The sequence below is a fragment of the Dromaius novaehollandiae genome, chromosome Z, assembly GCF_036370855.1.
Source record: "Dromaius novaehollandiae isolate bDroNov1 chromosome Z, bDroNov1.hap1, whole genome shotgun sequence".
Taxonomy (NCBI): Eukaryota; Metazoa; Chordata; class Aves; order Casuariiformes; family Dromaiidae; genus Dromaius; species Dromaius novaehollandiae.
In genome coordinates this window covers 69,776,184-69,801,880 of record NC_088132.1, presented here as the reverse complement: position 1 = coordinate 69,801,880, position 25,697 = coordinate 69,776,184, and the positions used below count along the sequence as shown (strand labels likewise).

At 42.5% G+C, this 25,697-nt stretch overlaps 1 protein-coding gene across 7 annotated transcripts in view; it reads right to left on the bottom strand.

Moving 5' to 3' along the window:
- LOC112983592 (leukemia inhibitory factor receptor-like) overlaps positions 1–25,697 on the bottom strand; it is a 143,127-nt gene that overhangs the window by 32,215 nt on the left and 85,215 nt on the right. The window contains exons 5-10 of one of the 7 annotated variants that reach the window (XM_064502084.1): positions 14,214–14,316; positions 9,133–9,246; positions 5,610–5,666; positions 4,244–4,368; positions 1,625–1,779; positions 796–916 (exon numbers count right to left, since the gene is read on the bottom strand). In XM_064502084.1, coding sequence (XP_064358154.1) covers positions 796–916; positions 1,625–1,706 — 203 coding nt within the window. In that variant the 5' untranslated portion in view covers positions 1,707–1,779; positions 4,244–4,368; positions 5,610–5,666; positions 9,133–9,246; positions 14,214–14,316. Of the gene's footprint in view, positions 1–795; positions 917–1,624; positions 1,780–4,243; positions 4,369–5,609; positions 5,667–9,132; positions 9,247–14,213; positions 14,317–21,950; positions 22,090–22,645; positions 22,796–25,697 lie in introns of those variants that run through there. The other 6 variants (XM_064502085.1, XM_064502086.1, XM_064502083.1 and 3 more) reach the window with 6 other exon arrangements.

Here is a 25,697-nt window from a genome sequence, read left to right as displayed (position 1 = left end):
TAGGTGGAAGAAGTGCAGCCAAGCCCTGGGACCCCAAGGAGAAGTTTGAGCTGCCTGAGGATTTACAGGAAGAAAGACAGCACAAATATCTGGACTGGGGGCAGGATCAAGATGCAAAAACTCCCTAGCACATGACAAGGATCTGGCAGACCCACAGCATGGGGATTGCACATGTAGTTCTCATTAGTGAAAAACATACTGAAGATTTAAGCTTTTTTAATGTTTCTTGAAACTTTTCAACTCTCATGTATTTTGGAAAGGCTAGTCTAAATGTGAACTCACTTTCATGTTTCCTCTGACACAGTGATCTCCAGACAGCTTAAAATTTATAAAGGTCATAAGACAACCACCAAGAGATTTTTTACGTTTTTCCACATGTGAATCCTGACACTTATGTCATGTATTCTACCGCTTTGGCCCATAACACCAGGATTTGCTTCTTCCAACTATCATTTCCTTTTGGACTGAATCTGGTATGAAGATGTCCCTTATGAAAACTCTGAGCAAGGGCTAGGCAGACACACAGAGAACTCTGAAGAAATGAGAGCATCTTCCAGCCCTTTGAAGAGAGCAAGCAGGACATTTTGGCAGGAGAATTGTTAGCATGAAACAATACTTAGCCAGAAGACCCGCCATTGCCTGAGTTAACGGTGTCTGAAGACAGCACCACCCAAGGATAACTGACTGGGAGATGCTGGGAAACAACAGCATCACAAATTCCATGGGCAGTGACTGAGGAATAGTTAGACTTTCATCACAGTTCTGCAGTTTCCAGTTAGGTATACATGGACTAACCTGGTGGCATAACAGAAATCAGTTTGTCCGTATCTTCCTTTGGAAGAGACATCCCAAGTGCAGATCATTTTGTGTAAATTGTGCATTATACATTTCAAATTCTGCGGTTCCCCAGGAGAGCCTGAAATGAGATGAGAACTATGTAGTCACAAATTGCAGGTCAAAATTGACCAACTGTAAAACAAGTGTTATTGCTCATACCAATAGCCATTCTTTTTCCCTTTTTACTGCAAGTATTTTTGGCCAGTATCTTAAAAACTGGTGAATGATTTGTGTGTCTGATTTGAGAAAGGCAGAGACTGCCAGAAGTACCCCAAAATTGGATTTATATTCCTGTACATAAACACAGGCAGCTATTTCTTTCCACAATACCCATTCCTGGCCTTCCTTAATAAGCAGGCTTTGGGCTAGTGGCAAAACCTCAAGCCTTGATGATAAACTTAATGAGCTTTTTGCTCTGCTCCACTGTCCCACAGCAAGGGCAATTAATGACAGGAGGGCAGTTAATGATAACATGTGGAACAGTCGCAGGCAGCTGACATATATAGCAAGAACGTCTGAATGCCGGCATTCACACCAACCAAGCATGCAGGTGACCAGAGTCATGCTTCGGAGAATTTAGCACACAACTTTGCACTGGTTTACAAGACGCCACTGGGTGCTGGAAAGCAGAGATCAACCTAGTAGTACCACTATCCCTAGGATGGTGTGGCAGCACAGAGGTGACAATTTTTGGACATACATGTATTAGGAATGCAAAATAACTAAATGGTATAGGTATACAGGCTACAAAGAGAAATTAATGTGTATTATATCAAAATACACTCACCTATCTCTTGACTACATATTAAGCTTGTTAAACATAAAATAGCTAGTGCTAAAACACAGTGAAGGCTTGAATTCTTCCACATTCTTCTGCTGTTTGTTTTCAGAATGGCAGCTTCAAGCAGGAATAAACATCATCTTCCAACAAGCTGGTCAATTCTAAAATAAAAACAAAAATAACCTTTGAAATCCCAGAGCTGGTCCTTCACAAACACCATTTTTTTGTTCCATCTCCTTCTTTTTCTTTAATACTTCCCTCAAACCCGGTAACTCCTTTAGTTTCTTTGGCAAGCAGACTTCATTCACTGTCCCAACCACTCCTTGGTGCATACTTTTTCAGTGAGGCATTTCAAAGATAACCTCAAGAATCACACACATGTAAAATTCAACTGTACACAGACCTCCTTCAGGGCTATTTGAGGCCAGAACAGAGTAAACATGGCAAGGTATTCTTCTAAAACAGGTCTCTGCAACTTAGATGAAAGGTCACATTCACAAAGTGTCCTAGGTACCATGAATGCAAATGTCCTCTGCTTTGGACTAGGGTTTAAGCGGACAGGATACTCTGCCTGCTTTTCCTTCTCCTCTCCTCACTCTGCATATTGTTGCTTCTCAAAACTATGAGAAGCCTGAGACACTGCAGAACTAGACCTTGTCACCCAAGACATTCAATCCAGTGTTAAATCATAATTTCTGGAGGAAAAAAGGCCAAAAACTGACAGTCATTTCTCTAACTCTGGATTTTTGTAGCTGTAAATATTGACCTCAAGGTAAAAATCATCTAGAATATTAGTTACAGAAGAGGTTAATGTTTTCACTGAAGATTGGTGGGTTGCATGTTTTCCAAAGTGAAGTTCCACTGTGCAGCAGGATCTGGGGAACACACACATTCAGTTCCACCCACACATCGGCCAACATCAGGCTTTGTTGTCAAGAAGAAAGCTGCAGGGAAGCTTACCCTAAAACTCAGCCAATCCCTGATGTATTGCTCCCCAACTACCTGAAAGGCTTATACCCTCCCAGAAACCATAACCTTCATGTAGAAATGGGCCCTATTACAGCGACAAACAGCAGAATCGGAGACTTTCTCATATAAGAACATAGCTGAGCCAGTCTCTCCTACAGAGCAGTTTTCTAAAACTCACATTTTGTCCAGGCTACTTATTTTAAAAGAAGTCTCAAGTGGAAAGGCTCCCGACCTTGCCTTAGAAGTCTATTCCAAAGCTAGACATACATCACTGTCAGAAAAAAAGAGACTTTCTCTAAAAGCCTCCTTAATTTTAAGGATGCCTTCCTTGAATAAAGTCTTCTGTGTCACTAGGAGGACGCTCCCTCATCCCTACAGTTCAACTTTGCTTTATTTTCTTATCTTTTAAAATGCCTCCCTGATCACAGTGCTGGGAATGCCCCAAATATTCTTCTCTCTCTCACCAATCTGTTGGGACTGTACTAGGACAAATGTATCAGCACTACTTGAATAATCCAGAGCTGTTTACAAAGGAGCTGCTTCTCTCTTTCTCTTGTTCTGCAGTATCAAGAGTGAGGGAAAGGCCCCGTCAACACGGGAACTGAGAGATGCGAAGGTAAAGGCTGGTGTTACAACTGGAGGAAAGAAAGAGACCCTTAGCAAAACAACACAAAACAAAGTAAATAGCCTTAATAATTATTTTATCTTCATCATGTTTCCAAGCTAGCTGAAAAACTCATTAAAATGCATACTAATTAATTTAAGCCATACTACCCTCAGACACAGCAAGACCTTCCTTTTATTCATTCCTAAGCTGTAATATCCATGTCCTGTAACTTGTTAAAGACCAAGTGTCAAGGTTAACAAGTCCACGTTCAGGTCAAGATGGGTCAAGAACCTGCCAGCATTTAAAATGCCATCATCTCAACACCAAAAAACACCACTGCATTTTGACATGTCTCAGGGACTTCATATCATATCTGTTCATGTTACTAATGAAGATCTTTGGCATCAGAACCAGGTTTAAACTTTGCTGAGAAGCCTCTAACTTCATCAAGAATGTGAAGCCCACTCAGATATACTTGGGAGTTACATGAACAAAATTACTGATTTCTACTTGATGTAAATTATAACTGTTTGTGAGTACTTCATTTCTTCAAAGTACTTCAGTACTTCAAAGTCCATTTCTGGTTTGCAGAAAAGCCCATAACCAGAACCTTAAGTTTCACATCAAAATTAGTTGACAGTTAACGGAAGCCAAGGAAAGAATAAAAGATGGGTCAAGCACTGACAGCACTTAAAGCAGAGAAAACTGTGCATTGTGAAACTAATTAAATCTCAGATCTCTCACTTTTTAAATATATATTTGTACAGGATTGTGCAAAACCTGCTTGATCATGCAAAAGACCAGGTTTCTGAGGCAGATTTGGCAGAGATGGGTGGGTGGGTGGGTGTCCTTCAAGAACAACTTCTACTTCTGCATAAACAGTACATAGTTTACTGACTAGTCGCCCTACCATGGAAGTTTTAAGAGTAAAATTGTAACAGTGGATTACAAGAAAATAGAGTCAAACTGAATTCTCCTAAGTCATTGTCAGAACAGTTTAGCTTCCATTTCAGAATCAGATGGTCACCAAAGGGAACCTATGTACTCACATGCAGAGCATGATGAGCATCTTGCAGACCACAAGCTTTCGTAAGAAGCGTAGGCTCCTTGGCTCTTATCTTCTCACACACATTTTATAGCTTGTTGAAAAGTTGGCAATTCAAAGACTCATGTCCTATAATTAAATGCCATTAGTCAGGAAGAAAGATCCCCATTTATAGCCCTGTTTTAATTATAAAGTTACAAAATAATTGAAATAAGTTTAAAATGGGAAGTTCACTTTCTGTGAATAAAAGCTGCCTTCCATCATCTGAAGACTAACACAAACAAGATACAGGGGGTTTCCTTACTCTGGAGGGATATAACAAGCACGTTATCCTCTAGGCAGACATTTTCTTAAGATGGCCAGGACGATACACGGCTTAGAGATATATTTTAGGACAAGAGAGCTCAGAAATGTATTAGAAGAAGGCAAAACGTAGACCAAGGCTTGCTGGAATGCAACAGGAGCAGTTGCTGCTAAGTGTAAAGATCTTTAGGTTGCACATCTTTATTAAAAAAAAAAAAAAGGATCTCAGTGGGTGAACCCAATCTCTCTGCTGGAAAGGGCAACTGCAACTAAACCATTTCTAACAAAAGCCCGACTAATCTATTCTTAAAAACTCAGTGACAGGACATCCCATAACAATCCCAACTCCCTGGGCAATCTAATGTCACTTCACCGGCGCTGTCATTAGTGTTCCCAATCTGCCCACAGCTATCCCTTGCTCCATTTTAAGGACATTACTTTGTCCTATCTCCAGCAGACAAAGCAGAGTTTATCATCTTCTGCCTTGCAGCAACCTTTTATACAGAAAATGACGGACACCATGTCTCCGCTAGTTCCTCCCTTAAAAACTCCATTTTTTCCCCACTGTTTCCCAGACCCATTTATCGATTTCTGATCATTCCTGGAATACTTCTCTGCGGACCAACCAAATCTGGCATCCTCATCTTTGACATATTTCTCCCCTGAAGCCTTGGACAATATAAAGCACAGTGAAAGACCTCTTCTACGGTAAACCCGTGCACAGCATGTGTTTACACATCCCATGGCATATTTGCTTTTCTCTCAACACTCAGACTTTGTTGACTCAATTTCAGCTTGCGATCCAGCTGCAGATACTTCTGTATAAAGCAGCCACATAGCTATTTATCAGGTATTTCAGACTCCAAACAAATCAAATGGGCCTCAAATGGGCAGGCCTCAAATGGGCCTCCTGACTTAGTGTGAGCACGGTTGTACAGGAAATTCACTTTAAAGAACTTGCCTGAAAAGGTCTTTCGCTTTCGAAATTTTGAAACAAGGAAAAAAACGATGAGGAGCAAGGGCATGTGTGTATTCAACAAGTATTTACATGCAAATTAATAACATACCTACAACAAAGGCATGCCAAGCTTCAGTACATAAATGTCCATGGTTAAGAGTGCCTGCTAAAAAGAGGATTCCATGATAACTTTGTTGAAAGCTACATTAAATGAAGATGTTCAGAATTCTGCTCAGGGCTTCAGGGTGTGCAGAGGAACTGACCCTTCTCCCTCTGCTTAGAAAAAGGTCATTTTTAATTGCTTTTCATGCACATAAATCAATGCAAGAACAATTAGATTCATATCCTTAATCACTGAAGCCAAAGGAAGGTGGCCCTTATTTAAAACCAAATCAAAAAAGTATGTGCGCGCACATCTACATGCACGAAGTAGCCTCTAACAGCTTGGTTCAAATCATGGACTTTTAAATCACTTTTTTAAAATGACTTTTAAAGATGTTTTGATGCATACAGTGCACCTACTGGTGGATCAGATAGATAAGAAAGGAAAAGTACTCCCACATTAATAACGTGTGCCTGGGAAAATACTTGTGGACAACCTTGCTTCAGTCCTTGTCGGTTGTAAAGAAGCTTAAAGATTCTGCAACAAGCTGAGAAAACAAGCACAGCGCTAACGGTGTGACGGTGACATGCTAAGCCATTCCCAACCTCTTTAGACTTAAGCTGAATCTCTCCTACCGACTATGTTTTGTATTGTGCATTTCTTGGCCTGATTCCTTCGTATCTTTTTTAGAGCATAGCTGACCAAATGCTTGATTCTGTTTAAAGAAAAAAAAAAGTATTTTCTTAGGCAGTTGCCCCAGCTTAGTTCTCAAAGAGCAGAAGTCTTCCAAAGCTCTGTTAAGTAATTAAAAGAAAAAAAAAAAAGATCTAGTTTTGAGTTTTCTAGTCTCTGAATGTACTTCATTGTGCTTGGAAACCACTTTGAAAACAAACAAAAAAAAATTAAAAAAATTGAAAAGTCTTTCTGGCCTGCTTTCTGCTGGCAGTCTCATCTGTCAATCGCAACCCTCCAGATCCAGATTTAAAGCCTATGAATTGAAGATCAGTGGCCACACACTTCATGCCTATTTTGTGCTCCACAAGCAGATACCTAAAAAGAAAAGTTTATAAACTCAACTTACACAAAAAGTTGTGAGAAGCTGTAAGTGGAGGATACTGGATGAGACCATGAAACCACTAAAAGCATAGATATTCAAAATAGAAGAAATCTGTTCTTCAGTAAATTTTCTCAAGTTACAATTTATTCGTTTTTCCTCTGCAGCTAAAGGCATCAGACTAATTTACCACCAAATGGAATGTGAGAAGATCTCAAGGAAAAGGACTGTATAGCACAGCACCAAAAACTGCGGAGACTGATGCCAGGCTGGATTTTCAGAGATACTGAACAGCCATCGTCTCAAGTGAAGCCAGCCAGAAACACAGGTGCTAAGCATGTGCCAAAATCAGGAGCTCATTGTTCGAAGAAAAATTATTCTGCTTATTGCTTGGAGAATGCTCATTTTACTTAGCCTTATTTGAAAATAAAGATGTTAATTTAACCTTGAAAGTGAGAGAAAACACTCCTAAACTCAGGCAAAAATGCATATATCAAATTACAAATCCTATTATTGCCAATAGAAAGCGTCCAAAAAATTCCCCTAACTGAAACCCCATGCCAGAAGTACACATTTCTGGGAAACAAAGCAAATTGCCAGTACAGCTGACAGTAAAGACAATGAACATAGAAACAGAAGATGAACTGGCTTTCTTTCGAACTGCTTTGCTGACCCCACAGCCTTCTGTCTTTGACTCTAAAGCTAACTGAGTAAGATAAAAATGAAAGTAGAATTAGTATGACTTATTCGAGGTTTTTGGCTGTTTTTCAATAGAGTACATTCTTCCACCTCCTTAAAAAAATTCCCCAACTTGAGACAAGAATCACTCTTTAGTAATCTAAATGCAGGCTTTCTCCCTCTGTTTTATAACATGGCAGCATTCCATGTTATAAAAGATAAGCAGGACATGAATCACTAAAAATGATTTATAAATGAAAGCTGAATCCCATTTGGGAATCTGGCTTTCCCCAATTCTGAGGAATTAATTTAAAAATCAGCTATTTCTCTTGCAGAAAGCTGACAAAAATAATCTACGTTGCCTACCTGTGCCAGTGCACCCTCTTGATGTGCACAGGACAAAAAGGAAGCAAAGAGACAGTGTTAAGATATTACACAATAAATATGTGCGAGCTCATGGGGGCAGATTTTCAGTCCTTTGAGGCAAACTGCTTTTTTTCTGCCAAACGTGAGTAGGAAAACTGCCTCCCCACTGCCTCCTCCAGCTGCCAAACAGCATCATCCCGCAGAAGCCGGGAAGGTACCGCTACCTTGCGGCAACCTCGGGCTGCTTCTGCTCTGCAAGGTGAAGTGAGATCACGGGACGCAACACACAAACTCAGCTGGAGGACTGATGCTCTCACAAACTCCTTTGGAAAGCTCCTGGTCCCAAACACCATCTCCAAAGCCAAGCACTTTGGCAACAGATTTTACCAACGTGAATAGAGATGCACCCCAACGGGAGCAGCACACAAAACTCTTTGAAAGAGGTGTACTGATTTGGGGAGGGTGCTGCCTGCAGAATATATACAGGACACGGGAGAGAAAGGTTTGAAGTCATTTGCACGAGAAATCTATGAAGTTGCTACTAGTCTGTGTGCCCAGGTACCATAATTCATGGGCAATTTTAGGAAAGCATTTAGTACAGAGTGGACAGAGCAACACATATACAGAAACTGGGAAGCATAAGATCTGCCTTTGAAAAGAAATACAAATATTCAGAAGAAGCATTAGTCAAATAGTTTAATCATAGCAAATGGCTACAATCTTGAAAAGCATTTGGGAAGCACAGGGTAGGACTCCTTCAGGTTACTCATGTTTTTAACAAAAAGAAGGAGAAAAAAAACCCACACAGAAAAATAAAGTGGCTTAAATAGAGGCTTGAGAGAAGTAGCTTTGCCAGGCCTGGAAAGAAAAAAGAGAAGTAATGTTGAAGAGGCGGATCATTCAGGTAGACCAGTGTACAAAAGGGCAGAAGGGAGTCACTGTAGACATCCTTTTTGGAATATGTTTTGCATACTGTTTCTTTAGTTTTCACTGAATTTTTCCTGTTTTCAATAAATGCATATTCCAAATTGGAAAGTGGTGAGTGTACTGGAACCATTCGCCACACCTTGCCCTGAATATACCATGCAAGAGCGATCCCCAAACTAGCCATTGCATGCGATGTTCCCACCGTGAGATTTCCAGAAGTACAAAGACACTTTCAAAAGAAAATTGGTGGCCTAACTCCTGAGTTTGGAAGTCTCTGTCCACACTGATTAGCCACCGAGCATGTGGGCAAACACAAGCACATCCATCGCTACCAAGCACACAGCACTGCTCTCCAGATGGTAACAATAGAAAACAAACTCTTCTGAGAAACACAATCCTAATACTACCAAAAATAGTTTAAATATGTTTGGGGACAACTGAGAGCCTGTTCGTGCTTTATTGCTCTTACATACTTGCCAATTGTGAATACAGATTGGCGCTTACCCCCAAAGCCGTATTAGACATCAGAGCAGGCACGCTGCAGAGCCCTGGATCGCAGTCGAGCATGGGCTGGCTTCACTCTGCAGCCGTTATCCTCAGTGGCGTCTCTCCACCCAGCTGCAGATTTCCATAAAGATTGTAAAAACAACATATTTTGAGACCTCAGCTCCTCGCTCGGAGCGAACTGAACCTGGGCAATGTGTTCAAAGGTTATTGCAGGGGTAAGAGGACAGATGAAGCATTATCAGATACTCCTGACTTCCTTAGGAAGTCAGCTCAAATTAACAAGCACAGATTCTTCTCCCATAAAGGTACACATGGAAAACACCTAATCATCTGAACAAAGCCAAGGGGTGAAGGTTAAGGGACACTATGGGCCAAATGAGAAATTTTTATCTTCTTGGCCATTGTGCTGTGCTGTAGAAGGAAATTGCCAGGAGTCATTTACACACTATTATTTTAACCCATTCAGAATTTGATACTTAGTACAACTGCCAAAATAATACTGCAATAAGGTGAAGGATTCAACTTATGTATTTGCGTAAATCTGATACAGCAACACACATTTCCTGATATGCTTGAATTTGGTGACCTCATGGTCACACTTCCTTGAATTCTTGCACTTCGCAGCACAGCATGGAACAAGTACATTGACCGAAGACACATAAGTCAGATCTCTTCACATATCCAAAAAAAGAAGCTGATCATGAATGCTATGGCCATCCACTGCACCTTTTCAATACTCAGCATGGGAACAAATATAAACATATATATACAAATATATATATCCATAATTTTTGCAGTGCATAAATCTAGAATCAAATGAAGTTATACAGACAAGGTTTCCCTTTTCTCCAGTATACTACAGCATTTTACTGATATGTAACTGAAAGAAAATACAACCCCCAAATTCCACAACATATTTCATCTTTTTGGTAATGCTACGACTCTGTGCAGTTCTCAAGATAGCATATCTTCAGAGGAAATTTTATTTACCCGCATTGTCAGTTGTGTTTTACTCAGTGTGGGGTTCAAAGCTCAGACCACCCTGACTCAAACTTTGCAAAGCGGGCTGCAAGAAAAAAGTGCTGTTCTTTGGGCAAGTTATGTATCTATATAATCCTGTCCCTGCAGCCTCCCTTCAGGTCTCAGTCATTATGAACTGATAAACAATAAAGGAGTTGGCCTTATTAATGAAAGATTTCATTTTCCTTAATCTGGTAATGTGCAAAGATTTATTTTGAACTATATGACCTTTAATCTTCTTTCCATCACAGGAAAAGCCTATTTAGTTTTATAAGAGAACACTGGTAACTATTGAAGCAATTCCAAGTGCTTTTTTAAACAACCAACAATGACCCGAGGGTTGGAATCAATCTTTGTTTACAATGAAGCTGGTGGTATTCAAATTATTTTCAAGGTACAATGAACTAAATCCAAAGAAAGTCTGGCTTCATGGGTACGAACAGCATATAAATAGATCAAATGCTGAACTGTGGCTTTCACATTAAATAATATATCGAGAATAACGAGCAACAGTTATGCAATATCCTTTTAGTGTGAATGTTTAAGAAGTCTTTAAGAAATGAGAGTCATTTACGAGAAATAAATTGATTTTTTAGTAATCGAGGGAATGAGTGATTCCTGAAACTATAAATCTATATTTTCTGATAAATTCCCATTGTATTAATCTTTCTTGTGATTTTAAAAGCTCTCATGCCTTGCTGTATTTCCACCCTTAATAAGTACCAGACGTGTCTCATGAAGACATATCGCAACGTGTTACCACATCTAAGCCACCCTTCTGTTCAGATGACTGATGGCCTTCCTCTTCCCTTCACTCCCAAGCTGGCACTTCGGTGCTGCCATTCCTCCTCCAATCTCGCCCAAGAAGGAAAGTCTACAATGCACTACGACATTATCGGAACAAGCCTGCCCATGCAGAATTACAGAGCTGTTAGCGTTCGAGAATTGCTGTTCTTTCACACACACTCTTTCAGTTATATCTCATCCCTCCCCAGCCTCTCATTCTCAACCTATACATGCATTTCCTCCTTCTAAGGTAGCAAAGCGTAGGCATTTATCTTAAGTACTCAGAAATACAAATATTGACTTGTACAGTTGAAACGCACTGGAGCCGGTCTCTCTCCTAATTAACTTTCGTAGACCCAAGAGAGACCGCTGCCACACTATAAAGAATAAATATTAACTCTTGCACTTGCGCATGCATGTACGCAGGTACAGCTACTGGAAACCTATGCTTTTCTCTCTCTCATATGCAGGTCTGCCCACTCCTTCACCGCACTGGTACCCTCTCGTTCTCTCGCTAATCCCAGCCTGCACTGGTGCCAGGGGCCCAAGTGGACATGCAGGCAGACCAAACCTGGCTGCCTGAAGCTAAAACTACCCCCTTGTCCGTTCCACTCCTCTAACACAGGTCTCCAGGCCCCGGCAAGGGACTCATGGGCCACTCGCGAACCAGTTCCCACAGCTGCACAGCGCCTCAAAATACACAGATCCATTCAAGTTCTCCTTTCTGTCCCTCTAATAGACTTTGGTGCCCCTGGAGCAACGATCTCCTCAGCAATCTAGTTTTAATCAACTCCTGTATGTCATTCCCCGTTTTCTACCAACATATGGTACTTCCTTAACTTTATTGCCCTAAATGAAGTCACTGACTACAATGCCAAAGGTATGAGATGTAATTGTTTCACAATAAAATTCACACCTGTTTTTCCACGTCAAATAATTTAGGCTGACTATTCAGTTTAGGCATAATCATGTTTTAAAACTAAAAGCATACAGAAAAACTCAAGTTTTGTTTTCCACTTTTGCAAGATGACCTCAAATTTGATGCAACATAAACTGAGATCTCTCAGTCCACAGAGTGAAGAAGACACTAAGAAATTCCTAAATTTTGTTTTGAATACCCCAAACAAGAAGACTACATTTTGTCTTTTGATTAGAATCATTTAACTTAGAAAGTTTCTTAATTTTGCTTGATATAAGTAAATTAGCAGCTCTTCAGTTTTTCATAAAGCGTCTGATGGGGATCAAACAGTTGAGCAAACTCTGAGCCATTAAGAAAATGCTCAACAAAAGTAACAAAGCAACGAAGATCTGAACATTTTAAAAGAACAGGTAAGAAGGCTGGGATGTATCACTTTTATTGCTGTAAAATAAAACAATGTTTTTCTGCCAGTTGGTTTAGAACTTAGCAAAACCAGTGAATTGAATGCCTGTAAATAACACACTAGCAAGTGCTGAGACAGCAGTGTCTGTAAGGCTAACGATGCTGCATCTCATTTAAAACTGACAGCAGCTCATAGAAAATTGAGACTGCTACTAATAGGGCACAGTGAGTCAGTTCCACAAGTTTCTCCTGACCTGATTCAGACTTAGAATAAAGAAACAAAAAAGAAATTTTCAAAGCTGCAGCTGCCCTTCATCTCACATTTTCTCATCATTTTCGTAGGACAATCGGCCATCATTTGTACCTGAATCTGCCTCTTTTCCCTCAATCCTCCTTTGAAAGCAAGATTCTTCTATCAGAGATGGCTTTTTTTCACTTTCTGAAGGGTGAGTAGAAAAATGTGTGCAGAAGGAGAGGGAAAACATCCTTGAATTTTACACACAGAAATCATTCCAACTCTGCTATCTTTGTTTAACATGGTTCTTCCTTCCTGCTATTATTAGTAAATCTCACAGTTTACTTCTTCTCTCAGTACCGAGCTGGCAGATGATGTACGAAAGAAGAAGGATTTCTTACTGATTAGCTTCTGTCTGCAATAAATCCTCAATACCTACACATTGGCATGGAAACCTCTTTTCCGGTGGAAGGTTGTTCATCACATTTTTCATGCATTGTTGCTGATACGCTTAACTTTTTTGTTTCACGGCTCGGCAATGAAGCAGCTATTGTTTCCAAACTGCTGAGCAAGTCTGGCTGTGGGAACGAGAGACGTGCGACAATTCTCAATGGTCTCTCTGGTGGCTGCAAAGAGAGGTGGCAGGGCACGCGGGGGAGACGGCGGGGGCGAGGGGAAACCTAGCTCCGCATAGAAGATAAAGTGAATTGATACAGTTATAAGAAAGGCATGTTCTGCTTTATTTTTAGTTTCTGTTTCAGTCTCGTTTTTCCTTAGGAATATTTTTGTTCTTTATGCACTTCATCAGGACCTGTCCAATTTATAATGTACGACTCACAAGGCCGAGTACATTCTAATTTTCTAAATCCAGAGATCTGCAAAACCTCTAGTGTAAGTTTGATGGTATGAAATACCAACATCTCACTTTTTTTTTTCTTTTGCGGAATGCTTTTCTACAAGATCTTGTGCCAATCTCACCAGAAAGCAAGTTCTTAGAACCCACTTACCATTTAAAAACACCACCTCAGATGCCTTTGGAGAGTACTCTGCCTTTCCCAGTTCTGCAGTCTTGCATACTAAAAAGCTATATTTTGGATCTCTATAATGATTACATTTGCAAAATTTATTTAAATGAGAATGTGTGTGCCTCAGGGCATAAATATTTGACTTTAGAACAATATATATGAAGAGTCTTTGTGAGCTACGGCAGAACAAATTAAAAAGATCAGAGATCCATATAAGTACCAGGAATGTTAGTGACAAGTATCTCAAAGAGGGTTTTTTTTAAATTAGAAAGCAAAAAACAAACAAAAAAAACCCCTAAATCAATCACAAAAATCAATGTACATTACTTCAAAAGAAGAGATCAACTGGAGGAAGTTATTAGCAATACTAGTTAAATTCTTATTAAAGTCATTAGTTCAGGCTTAACGTATTCAGGTTCAGGTTTAAAGTCACTAGTACAGCTTTGGATGGTAACATCTTACTTCACACATCGCATGAAACAGGCAGTTAACGCTACCGGAGATCACCTGTGCCCACTGCAGAGAAGGTATCTCAAAGCCATGGAATGCTGTTCGCAACTGTGCAACTAACTGATTTATCTATGACAACAAACCTCAGTAACCACATACATACACACACTGCTCCTGAATCTGCAAACCTGTAAATACGTGACTAATTTTATTTCATGAGTAAAGTTATGCATAAACTTACATTTGCCACTCTTGGCAGGGGCCCAGCTGCAAGAGCCTGTGACAGGCTCAGTCCTTACTCCTCAGGAGAACTGAATGCTGACGTGGGTAGTCACATTAGGTACCTAAAGTTAAAAGATGCATATATAATCAACTCAGAAAAGATGGGGAATTATATGTACACCTTCTGTGTTTAACATGCAGGAGGAAAAATTAACACTATTTTGCTCACAGACTGTTAACAACCTAATTCTAAAAGCAGTTACTGTAATGCTGAGCACTTGCTCCCATTACTGCCTGCAATAATCATTGCCCAAACTGATCTCCAGTCCAGAGTTACCTACTGATTAACAAGCAAGCATACAGTAGGGCAAAAGGATAAAAAAGAAGAAGCTATTTTTTCAAGGACATATTCATCGCATGTTAACACCGGCTGCACCACTCATCAGTTGAAATATGGGGAAGCAGATAGAAAACCTTCAAATTTGTAAGTTATCACAGCTCAAGCAAGTAAATGTATAAAAGCTACTGAAAATAAAAGTCCTCCCAGTTTAATCTCTATGGACAAGGTAACAGAAGAAAGAGATCTAACAATGCAAGAGAAAAAAATTAAACATTCATTAGCAATAGAAATGGTTTAATCCAGTACAAAGTTCATTCATATGCAGAATCAAATGGAGCAGAGCAGTTCAGATCTGGGAGACAGGCTGTAGTTGCAAAGCCTAAAACAATACAACTATTTAGTTTAATGAGGTTATTTGAACACAGTCTTCAATTACCTACATGGAGAAAGGATTTTAACATAGCCCACGCAAAGATACAAGCAAGAGTCGATGCCCTGCAGTAAATCTTAACTAAAACTAAAAGCGCATATTTTTAAAAGTAAAGGTAATTAAGTATTGGCAAAGCTTTTCAAGGATGGGATGAACTGCTTGAAATCTTAAAGGTAAGATTGAATGCATTCCTACACAACTTCTAAACATGGGCTCAATGCAGGAGTTCCCAGATTATTCTTGGGTTCAGTTTACCTCAGACTAAACTGGCACAAAAATCCTATAGATCTTTAATTAAAAAATGTTTTAATGCTGAAGGAAGACAATATACAGAGGACTAGCTATCAATTTTGAGGTAAGATTTAAAATAAGGGTTACATGTTAAATTTACATCCAAATTAATCCTATCATTTGAAATACAACACAAGGTTTGGTCAAAAATATCCTTTTCTGAAAACTTCCTGGCATTTCAGAAAAGCAATAGATCAATCACATTTAAATCAGAGGAGAAGACTGTTCTATACTGGGAACTGTGACAATATTATTCTAGCAGATGAATTATGAGTTACATGCCTAGGGACCAGCATACTAAAGATTTCTTGTAGCCATGACCTTTGGAGGAGTACGGAGCAGGGGGAACGAGGGGGAAAGGAAGAGGAATAGGTAGACACTAGGGAACAGATATTTTTAGCCTCAGAACCAGCAGAAACTCTAACCAAAGTGAAAGAAAAAAGTGCAACATTTATGTCCCTATCACACACACAGTATTTCAGGGTTTGTTACACATAACTCAAGACAACAGTAAAGTCTACAACATAAGTAAGTCAGAGTTTCTCTCCCTAGGATTAAACATTAACAACTTATCTCCTTAGTTTTAGCTCCAGAGTGGCTGTAAAACCTCAGAGGTCAAGCATCTCTTTTGCTATGAAGTGCTGAACTTGATCCAAAATATGAAATATTCTGAAAATTAGTTGTAGTTGGAATACATACAGCTTACATTCACCTTTGCGCTTCAGAGCCTGCAAAAGCCCCAACTATAGTAGTGACCACTATAATTCTCCTTCGAAATTCATTTGACTTACGCAGCATTTTTGCCCTGCAGTATTATTAACACCAATTATTTGAGAAAGATATTTGTAGCTCTGTCCTCACAGATTTTATAGCTAAGAGAAGCCATTAGATAGCGCAGTTCAAGACGGGCACGTCCATGGTCAGCCATACAAACAGGGTTACATCACACGAAGAGCAGCTCAGCTGTCCTGGCACAAGAGCTTCTTGGTGATCGCTTAAGTCCTGATCTGAAAGGAAGCAGGGCTGCAGGGCTAGGGCAAATATCAGCAGACAGCCCCAAAAGCCCTGCTCAGGCCAGCCCCACACTGAACACAGCCATGTCCGTATCTCCCTCTCCCCTGGGTCTTCATGATATGTGGGATGTGCAGTGCAGCTCTCAGACATCCTAGTAATTTGAAATGTAGCTTGTAAAGTTACAGAAATAACACATATCAGAGATGCCCATGCTGCCGGTAGACTGTACTACAGAGGTAACTTCACCCCAGCCTAAATGCTGCAGACTGGTTTGCCTTCACACTGCTTGGGACCAGCATGCCCAGGAATGGACTAGCCCAGTGACCACTTCACAGTTAGTGGCCCACATCACCATTTGGCTCCAAGACAATTTTGTGCGCTTGCTTCTCAGTTCAAAGTGCTCTAAATAAAAAGAAAGTGATTCTTAAAGCTTTAGGCTGGAAGTGTGTTGCATGCCCAAGGGCACAAAGTCAACTGGGATAGAGCTAGCTTGCTCTGCCCACAGTGCCAGCCCAGCTTACCATAGTCCATATCCATGCCACCCAGAACAGACCTTCGACCATGCTGTCCAGTCAGCCCAGCCAGGATTTCCTCTTGGAGAAAAGCAACCGATTCATTTAAGGAGTAAAGCTAGCTTAGATGGCTGAGGCCCAGAAACAGAAAACAGGGAGCATCTGAGCCAGGCTGACCATGCAAACTATCTTCGACCATCTCTGATACCTGCGTCTTTACTACAGCTTGCAGCAACTTGTGTAGTAATGACAAAGTCAATTAAGCATAAGCAGTATTCGAACATACTTCTAAGTTAGTGTTTATCAACTAAAAAAATAGTACAAATTACTTTATATAAACTTCATGATTATGCACTGCAAACTACTAAGCTACTCTGATATCAAGCTATCAAGATTCAGTAGATATTATAAAGCTATTATCAGTACAGCTATAGTTATAGAGCAAGCACAAATACATTTTGCTATTTTAGGAATATATATATATTCTGAAAGAAAGTACTTTTGACTGTAAAGGGTCATCAAAATGCACTAAGCTATAATGGCAGACAACACTGGTATAATGTTGCTCATCAATATAGGAGCATCTTCCCACCAAAAAGAAAAAAGAAAACCCTCAAAAACCCAATAATTTTCTAATCAACATTACTGTTCAGCAAAGTTTTTTAGCTGGCCTGGAAGACAGCAAACACACAAAAGCAATCCAAAGAAAGTCCTCCTGTAGTTTCCTAAGACTTCAGGAAACTTCAACTGCCTGAGGCTGGCTCAAAGTCTGCACTCTTGTTTTGCAGGAAGCAGCCCCTAAATTTATGGTTTTACAGGTGAAAAAGAAATCTCTGCTCCCTGGTAACACGTGGCCCAAGCGAGGGGGGAGCCATCCCGCTTGCAGGTGCTCCCCTTGCACCAAGCTGGCAACCCAGGCGGCCCGTCCTCTCTTGCAGCCTATTCTGTGGGTCTGATTTTTGGCATGGTGGGGAGTGAGGCAGAAAGAGAAAGAGCAGGGAATTAGTATGGTGCTGTCCTTGTTTCCATGACACATGCTTTTATAACTTGTGCTCCCTGAGGTAAAAGGCATAATTTGGACTCAACAGCTGACAACTCAGCAGTTCTCTGCCTGGCAAAGCTGCTTCTGTTGTAGCAACCGTCTTTGATATCACTCCAATGCCAGCTCCAGACAGCACGTGGAAAGAGGAGGGGAGATATATGCCCTTCAAAACCTTACACCCTGACCAACATTCATACTGAAGGGCTAGGAGTTATATTTAGTTTAAGCACTTTCTCCTTGCAGTAAAACCTACTATCAGGAGTGATTCCAGAGGCAGCAGCAGGGAAAGGGAGACAGCAGCAAAGTGGCAAAAGCCCATGCCAAGAGTTTCTGGTTCTAGCAGAAGTGCAAGGGCCTTACAGAAGCACAATAGGAGGGCTCCAACAATCTGTAAATTTAGGAATTACAAAACTTTCATAAATTTAGGAATTACGAAACTTCCAGGGGAGGGAGAACAGCAATGATCAGCAAAAAACTGGTGGTGCATATGAAAAGCAGTGCTTTGGTATTCTGCTCAGTGTCAATTCAGAACCTCTAGATATCATTATCTGTCAATCTACAAATTAGTAAGGCAGACAAACAACACGGGAGCCTCGGTGCTTGCCTGGTGACTGGTATCCTAAGCTCCCCCTCCACCCCAAAGGCAGATAAGAAAACAGCTCTTGCCATCCAGGAATTTATATGGCCCCTATCATTGCCACCTTAATGACTCTGGAAGAGATCCATGGAGACCTCTAAGCACCCATAAAACCAGAACTTTAGACACAACCTAAAACAAAGATGCTTCAAACTCCTATTTAGCTACAGCTTAGTATTACTGTCAAAAAAAGACAGAAGCAATGATAAAACTCTGGAGGCATCAGCATGCACAGATGCAGACAGTCTCAGCTTTGGCAGGGCCAGAACATCTGCCTAATGCTTAAATGCTCGAGACCCGCAAAGTCATTGTTCCCTCATCTGCCCATAAAACATGCAGAGAACATGTCACGCTTGTATCCAAGAATTGACTTCCACAGAAAGAGCAGAGGCCATTGCTTTTGGTTAAAGACAATCAGAGAAAGAAAGAAGCTGTGATGCTCCCTTTTCTAAGGCAGCGCAGTGGTTAGAGCACTCACCCGGGAAGTGGGAAACATCCTCAACCATCCTGGAGACTACTCTAAGAGACAGGCAGCAGACCAGTTGGGAAGGATCCTTCTCAAGGCTTTCTGCAGATGGCATTTCTCCCCATGGCTTAAGTAATCACTGACTCAGAGCATGACTCTGTCCTTGTGTCCTTGTGTCCTTGGGAGAGGGCACTCGCTGGCAGGCAGGGACCATGGGTTCCAGGCCCGACTGCCAGGGATTATCTGTATCTTTTACATTGAGCAGTTTATGGAATGAAATACATAAACCAGCCTTGGGGCACACAGCACTGTCACCTCTCAATCCATACCTAGAAGAAAGTAGCTTCTCTTTCTTATCTTTAAGACAGAAATTCAACACCCAACTATCAAAGAGGATTCAAAACTAAATTTCAGAGGGAAAGACGAACCAGAACATGAAACCATTTCAACTAATTCTAGCTAGTTACGGTGACAAGAGGATAAACTGACTTTCCTGCTAGTTCTCTTTTGCTTTGTGCACGTGAATCACTGCCCAACGTGGAGCTGTGGCATCGCCTCTTCAAGGCAGCTGCCCATATCTTGCCTTTCACCTACCAGAGCACTGTTAAACCTCCTTTGTCAGACTTCTCCCTTTGCACTACTAATTAACATCCCTTCACTTGAATCCTCTCTGTATTTCAGTATCAGTATCTGAAGCCAGGATTTCCAGTATTTTTATTATAACTGTTTCCTAGATCAATGAATATTATTTAAAACAGAACAAAATTCATTCCGGAAAGTTTCCTGACTTATTTTTCTGTTTCCCTTCCATTATCCAAAAGCTATCATTCAACAGCTGTAACAAAGCTCATTACAAGATAACATAAACAGTCTTTTAAAAATTTAACATCATTTTTGTTTTCATCTAACAAATGTATCCTCACTCTTCAAATTACACAACAGCAATCGCTGAATTTACTTACCATCCTCTGCATTCCTCTGAACACTAGCACAAAACATAACTGCAAAACAACCTCACGTACCTGGTCATATCATCTATTGAGTCATTTGCAGAAAAATATAATCCATCTGCATCAGCCTTGGTAATGCCTTGCACTCTACAAGACAGAATCGGTATTTGCAAAAATCTAGATTAAGACTGCCAGACGCTCTCTTCCTGAAGGACCGTTTCATCTTTCACATGGAATTCTTACTAACATACGTTTAGCCTTGTGTTTAAATACATCATCTTCTCACGCCGCACAAAATTTACTATCAGTTCCCCTTTGGATAAAACAATGTAACCATGCTCAAACGAAACCACTTGTAATGGATTTACAGACTGTTCTAGTGTTACATATGGACATTTATAAATTCAGACAATTTTATTAGTGTTACTGAAGCCCTTAGAATCTGTCTGAGCTGTGCAGGATCTTGAAACAGATGTGACCTTATGGCAACAGATCCTAACTCATCAAGCACTGGAAAATTAAAGCCCCATGAATTCTGTGTTAAAGCAGCAGCGGCAGCTTTACCGCTTGTAAAAACAAGTTTATCTCTCTTTCTTGGAGAGCATCTCCACCCAAATGGCTCTTCATGTACTCCACAATCTTCGGCAAGTCTATGAGAATGACCCTGCCTAAAGGTTAAGTCTCTCCCTTTCCTCGGCACACCTGTAAAGGGATTTGATACAATCTAAACTACTTGCCACTGGTGGCTGTAAGTGACTAAAAAGGTATGTTTGGAAAGTGCACAATGGAAACTGTTATCACTTAATAATGCTGATAAAATGTTGAATCGGTGAAATAGCGATAAGATGAAAGGATGCAAAGACTAAGCAAACAGAAAGGAAAACCAAACAAAATTTGATGATTTGCTGACTGCCTAAAAGCTATCGTTCAAAGCAGCTCCAAGTTGGTGATTTTTAAGCTTCTGAATCGTGGACCTCTAAAAAATTTTCCAGTTTAGATACAGACCCCTGCAGACCTGCAGTCTGCTGAGATGAAGCTTTCTTTTCTTAGTTGCCTCAGCAGACCCCTCCGAAGAAACTCGCAGGCTCCTATCTAACTGACGACGGGTAGCTGAATCTGAACAGCACCAACCAGCTGCAGATACGGCAGGATTCATTTTGCAGACCCACTCCTCGCTCCTGCTGCCTCTCCTAGATCCCAACCTTTCCCTCATCAACCATGACTTTTGTTTTGCTCTTGATTCACAACGGCGCCCAGTCAAGAAGCGCACGCTTTCCTTTATCACCAAAAACATACAAAAATCAATGCTTACCTTTATCAGCAAAACCACAGAATACAATGGCTGAGAAGCTGAGGACAAGCAGAGGCTTTCCGCAGACTGAGGAATGCACGCATTCTTCCCCGCAGAAGGTGCCAAGCTTTATTTATAAAGCACACGTGCACTGAGGGACCTACATTAAACACCACACTGTCTCAACTAGCATTGCTACATGCTAATTTGAGGGGGGGAATGGCAGGGCACAGACCTTAATCTTCCTCACAGCTACCAAAGCTGCTAAGTCGATTAACAGCCTGGGTTTGTTCTACAGAGCTGAACGAAGGATTTAACAGGAATTTAAAGAATTCTTTTATAGCAAGGGAAAAAGGCAGAACGGACTTCCAGGTGCGATGTCAAAGGCAAGTTGCATTCCCTAACTTTAGTAACAAGCTAGGTTTTAAAGACAGCACAGGGCTACCCATGCCCATGACTCCTTGAGGGAGTTCGACAGGACGTGGCCAGCTTGGTTACGGAACATGAAACCTTGATTGTTTTCGCAATGGACATTTTGAGCGTGAAAGTCCCTGCAAGAAAATCAAAGTGACAATTCCTACAGGACAGCTCAAAGCCTAACTCTGCCCAGCACTAGATGACTACAGCATTTATCTGCTGCTCTACTCCCATTTATAGCAAAGTCCCCAGGCGTCCATGACTGATTGCAATTAAAAACCAAATCAAACCACGTATGTCACCAGTTCTTACCGAAGCAACACAAAGCTTGTCTCCAATAAATGTGCTCAGGTCCCATCTACTTACGCGCGCTGAATTTTAACGACAGAAGGATGATCTTTCCGTAGCACCTCGGGGGCTTAGAGGGCTCTTTTCTAAGCACAGCCTCCAGCCGTTAGAAATGCGGTCCCTCACACCAGCACCGCGAGCTGTCACAGCGCCCGCGTCCCCTACGGCGGCGCAAGGCAGCGAGCGGCGAGGCGCGCAGCGGCCAGATGCTCCCCGGGCGCGGAAGGGGCTGCACAGCCTCAGATCCCCCCCCGCTTCTGGAAGGGCGCTACTTATTAAGAAAATAAAAATCAAAAAGAGGGGTAGCAGTGTTTTCCGGCTGTCCGGTCCTTGGAGCAACCTGCCGCCCGGCAGAACGAGCTGTTGACAAAACACAGCCTCTACTGAAGCCGCAGGCTGCGCGCAGCGGCGGCGCGGAGCCGCCGGTCTCCCCCGCGCACCGCCAGGCAGCCGCCGCCGCCGCCCGCGCCGGGCTCCCCGCGCCGGCACCGGGGGCCGCCGCCACCTGCCCCGCGGGGCCGCCGCGCGGCGAGCGGAGCCGAGACGGCTGCCGCGCTCGCGGGGAGGCGCCCGGGCGGCAGCGCCGCGGCTCCCCCGCCGCCCCTCCGCGCCCCTCCGCACCGCGCAGCACCGCGGGGGCCGGGGCCGGGGGCGGCCTCCCCCCACGTGCGGGCGGGCGCCGCCGCCCCCCCCGCCGCCCGGCCGCCACTCACCCGCCGCCGCCTCGCCGTGCCCTGCGGCTGCCTCATGCCGGCGGGCGCTGCCGCGGCGCCGTCCCGGGCGGCCCAGCTGCGGCGGGCGGCAGTGCGCAGCGCCGACAGGAAGCCGCCGCCGAGGGATGGAGCCGAGGAAGGAGGGAGGGAGGGAGGGAGGGAGGGATGGAGGAGAGGGGCTGGCGGGCCGCCGGCGGGAGGAGCCTGCGCCACGCACGGCCCGGCGCTGCGGCTCCCCGAGCCGCGCTGCGGCCCCCCGGGGCCCGGCCCCCCCCGAAGCCTTCCCGGGACGCCCGCGCCTCGCCCGGGCTGCCGCCGCCGCCGCAGGGCGCTTCCAGCGCCGGGGGCTCCCGCAGGCCTCGCCGCCCCGCCGCGATGCGCTGCCAGACCGACGACAGCCCGGGTTTTAGGCGCACTCCGCAGTCGCTGTGCCTGTCATTATTATTTATTTGTATTGCCAGGGTTCAGTCAGGACTGAGGTGTTACAGATTCTCCAGTGACCAGCGGTTTGGTTAGGTCCCCGACGAGCTATTAAAAGCATGCTTTGGGGTAGATTAAGGTACAAACCTGATCTGATCATTTCAGGTTCTCTCAGTGGCACAGGAAAATATCCTACTTAGAAGAGTGTTTTGCATGTCTTCAACAGTGACGGCCCTCAACGGCTTGAAGTGGTGGGCCAGGCCCTCCAGACCCAGGAGAGTCTTGGTTCATTTTATGTTTCTCTTCACCTCTAGTGTTTGAGGTCTGGGGCTCAACCTCCAGCGTTTCTTTGAAGCCACATCAGCTACATGCCAGCCTCTCTTTTAAATAAAACTTGACAATCTCACAATTGTCACTTGACAAAACTCACAATTCCACAGTCTCAAGAGTCAGGCAATTAAAAAAACGTGTATCACAAGGCCCATAAAATCAGAAGAGTTAGCAGGTCTGTGACTCCTCCCTCGTTTCCCAGTAAACCACAGCAGGATGGGGAGAAGAAAGCAACTGCTCAGTTTTCCTTGCGTTTTTCTGTCTACATGTTCCTACAGGGGTTTTCCACATTGCTGTAGATTTTCTGAGATCCTAGATGATAAGGAACCTCAAATAACTGCATGGAGATCCTGGGTCCAGACTTGTGTCCCATCTTGGGTAAGTAGATGGACTGCAGGTCCAGAGTCAGAGTCTCCTGCCACCCTGCACATTCCCTGCTCAGCCTAAGTGGATACAGGCTATTCTGTAGAAAAAAAATCTTCAACCCTGTTCCCTCTTTTCCATTGTCTTTGCTTGTGCAAAGAGAATCGAAGCATCAGTCAACAAGAGAAGCATAAACCTCATAGTTAGGTCACGCTTCAGGAGACATGAGTTTAGGTCTCTTCTGGCTTAAGACCATGCTTGACTTCAGACCTTGTATCCTGAGAGAGTCCTCTACCCTTTGACCTATGTCACCTTCTTAAAGGGAAGCATGAAGTCTCCTTATACACACACACTGTTCCTGGGAAACACGTTTTTTTTAAATTGCATTTGAAGAGAAGCCCTGGGCTGTGAATCATAATTGCTTGTACTATACAGACTTGTATTAAACAGCACTATATATGTACTATACAGACTTGTATTAAAAGCACAAGTTGCTTGGCAGAAGATGATGTCTCCTCCTGAAATAGATTAAAACATTTATAAGTCCAAAGAAGCGCTGACTTGAAAGAGTCCTTTTCTTAGTGCTCTTCTGTCAGCTAGGTTTAAACAGCTCCCTACCCAACACATCCGTCAGTCAGCTCTTCACAGTCCCACTGCCCAAATCTCTCCACACCGGGAATAGCTGCTGGATGCCTAGTTCTGGGGTCTGGACTCCACTGTGCACTCCAAGAAGTCTGGCACTTTGGCTGCCCAAGACCTTTAATTCCCTGTTCCCATGGTAGCCCTGAAGTTCCCCTGCCCTCTCTCAACCCAACAGTACCCAGGGCTGCAGTGGATGCCAGGGACTCCCGCAGTCCTGTGAGGAAACAGTATTACTGGGCATATCCATAGCACCAGAAGGCATAGGGAAAAGGTGCCCTTATCACTGTGTCTGACCCATCTGACGGAGCGCAGCCTCTGCCTTTCTCCTTTTCCAGACCTCAGGAATTGCAGCCTGGTGCCCTCCCTTGAGTCTGGATCAAGGATTGCAGAGACACTGTTAAGGATGCAGCTCACCCTGGGCCATGGATGACAGACCCACAAATGTAGGTTTACAGGCACTAAAGGGATGCAAGAACTTTCTTCTGAAGGCATCAAAGATGTTAAATGAAATTTACTGCCTATGTTTTCTGCAGATGGTGTTATTTTACCCTTAGTAAAGGCTCACAGGCTTCTCACTTGGCAAGAAGCCCTGTTGATCAAGGAATCTGTATCATGAGTAAATGCAGAAGATCTGGCCCATTTTCTGTACGACAAAATCAAGCAATAGTCAGTTTTACTGTTTCCTCTTTATACTTAGCTAGGCAGCTTTCCCTGTAATCCACAGCCATTCCATGGAAGAAGTGGGGAAAGAGGTTTTGTGGAAAAATATGATTGCAAAATTAGACGCTGACAAGAGAAACCAGACATAAGGGTAGTTTCTGAAGTTATTTGGTTTTTGGTTTTGTAATTAATGACTCAATTTTTAATGACTCAATCAGAAGTTAAGAAACTTTCTTGACCTGGCTATTTAACACAAATCTATAGAACACAAGTTTCAATATCAGTTTGTCATACTGTTAATATGCTAATTTAAATATAAATATACCATAGATGAAAGGTTGGTTTAATTATCCCCTACTGATCTGCAGCAACTATGCCATTTATGTATCTTGTCTCATCATGTGACCTTCCCTGTAAAATATCAAAACTATTTTATTTTAAAATAAAACTTAACTGCATGTAGTACGTATATGCAGGTCATTTATTTTGTTTCCTGCCTTATCTCTGGTTTCCAGATAACTGAAGGGCAGATGCTGGAATACACACTCTGCCTTTATAAACTCAGTGCAGGATTTTGTCATCCATCTTAACAGCAGCAGGAAAATGCCTTTCAATATTAACATTTTGGGCAGTGAGA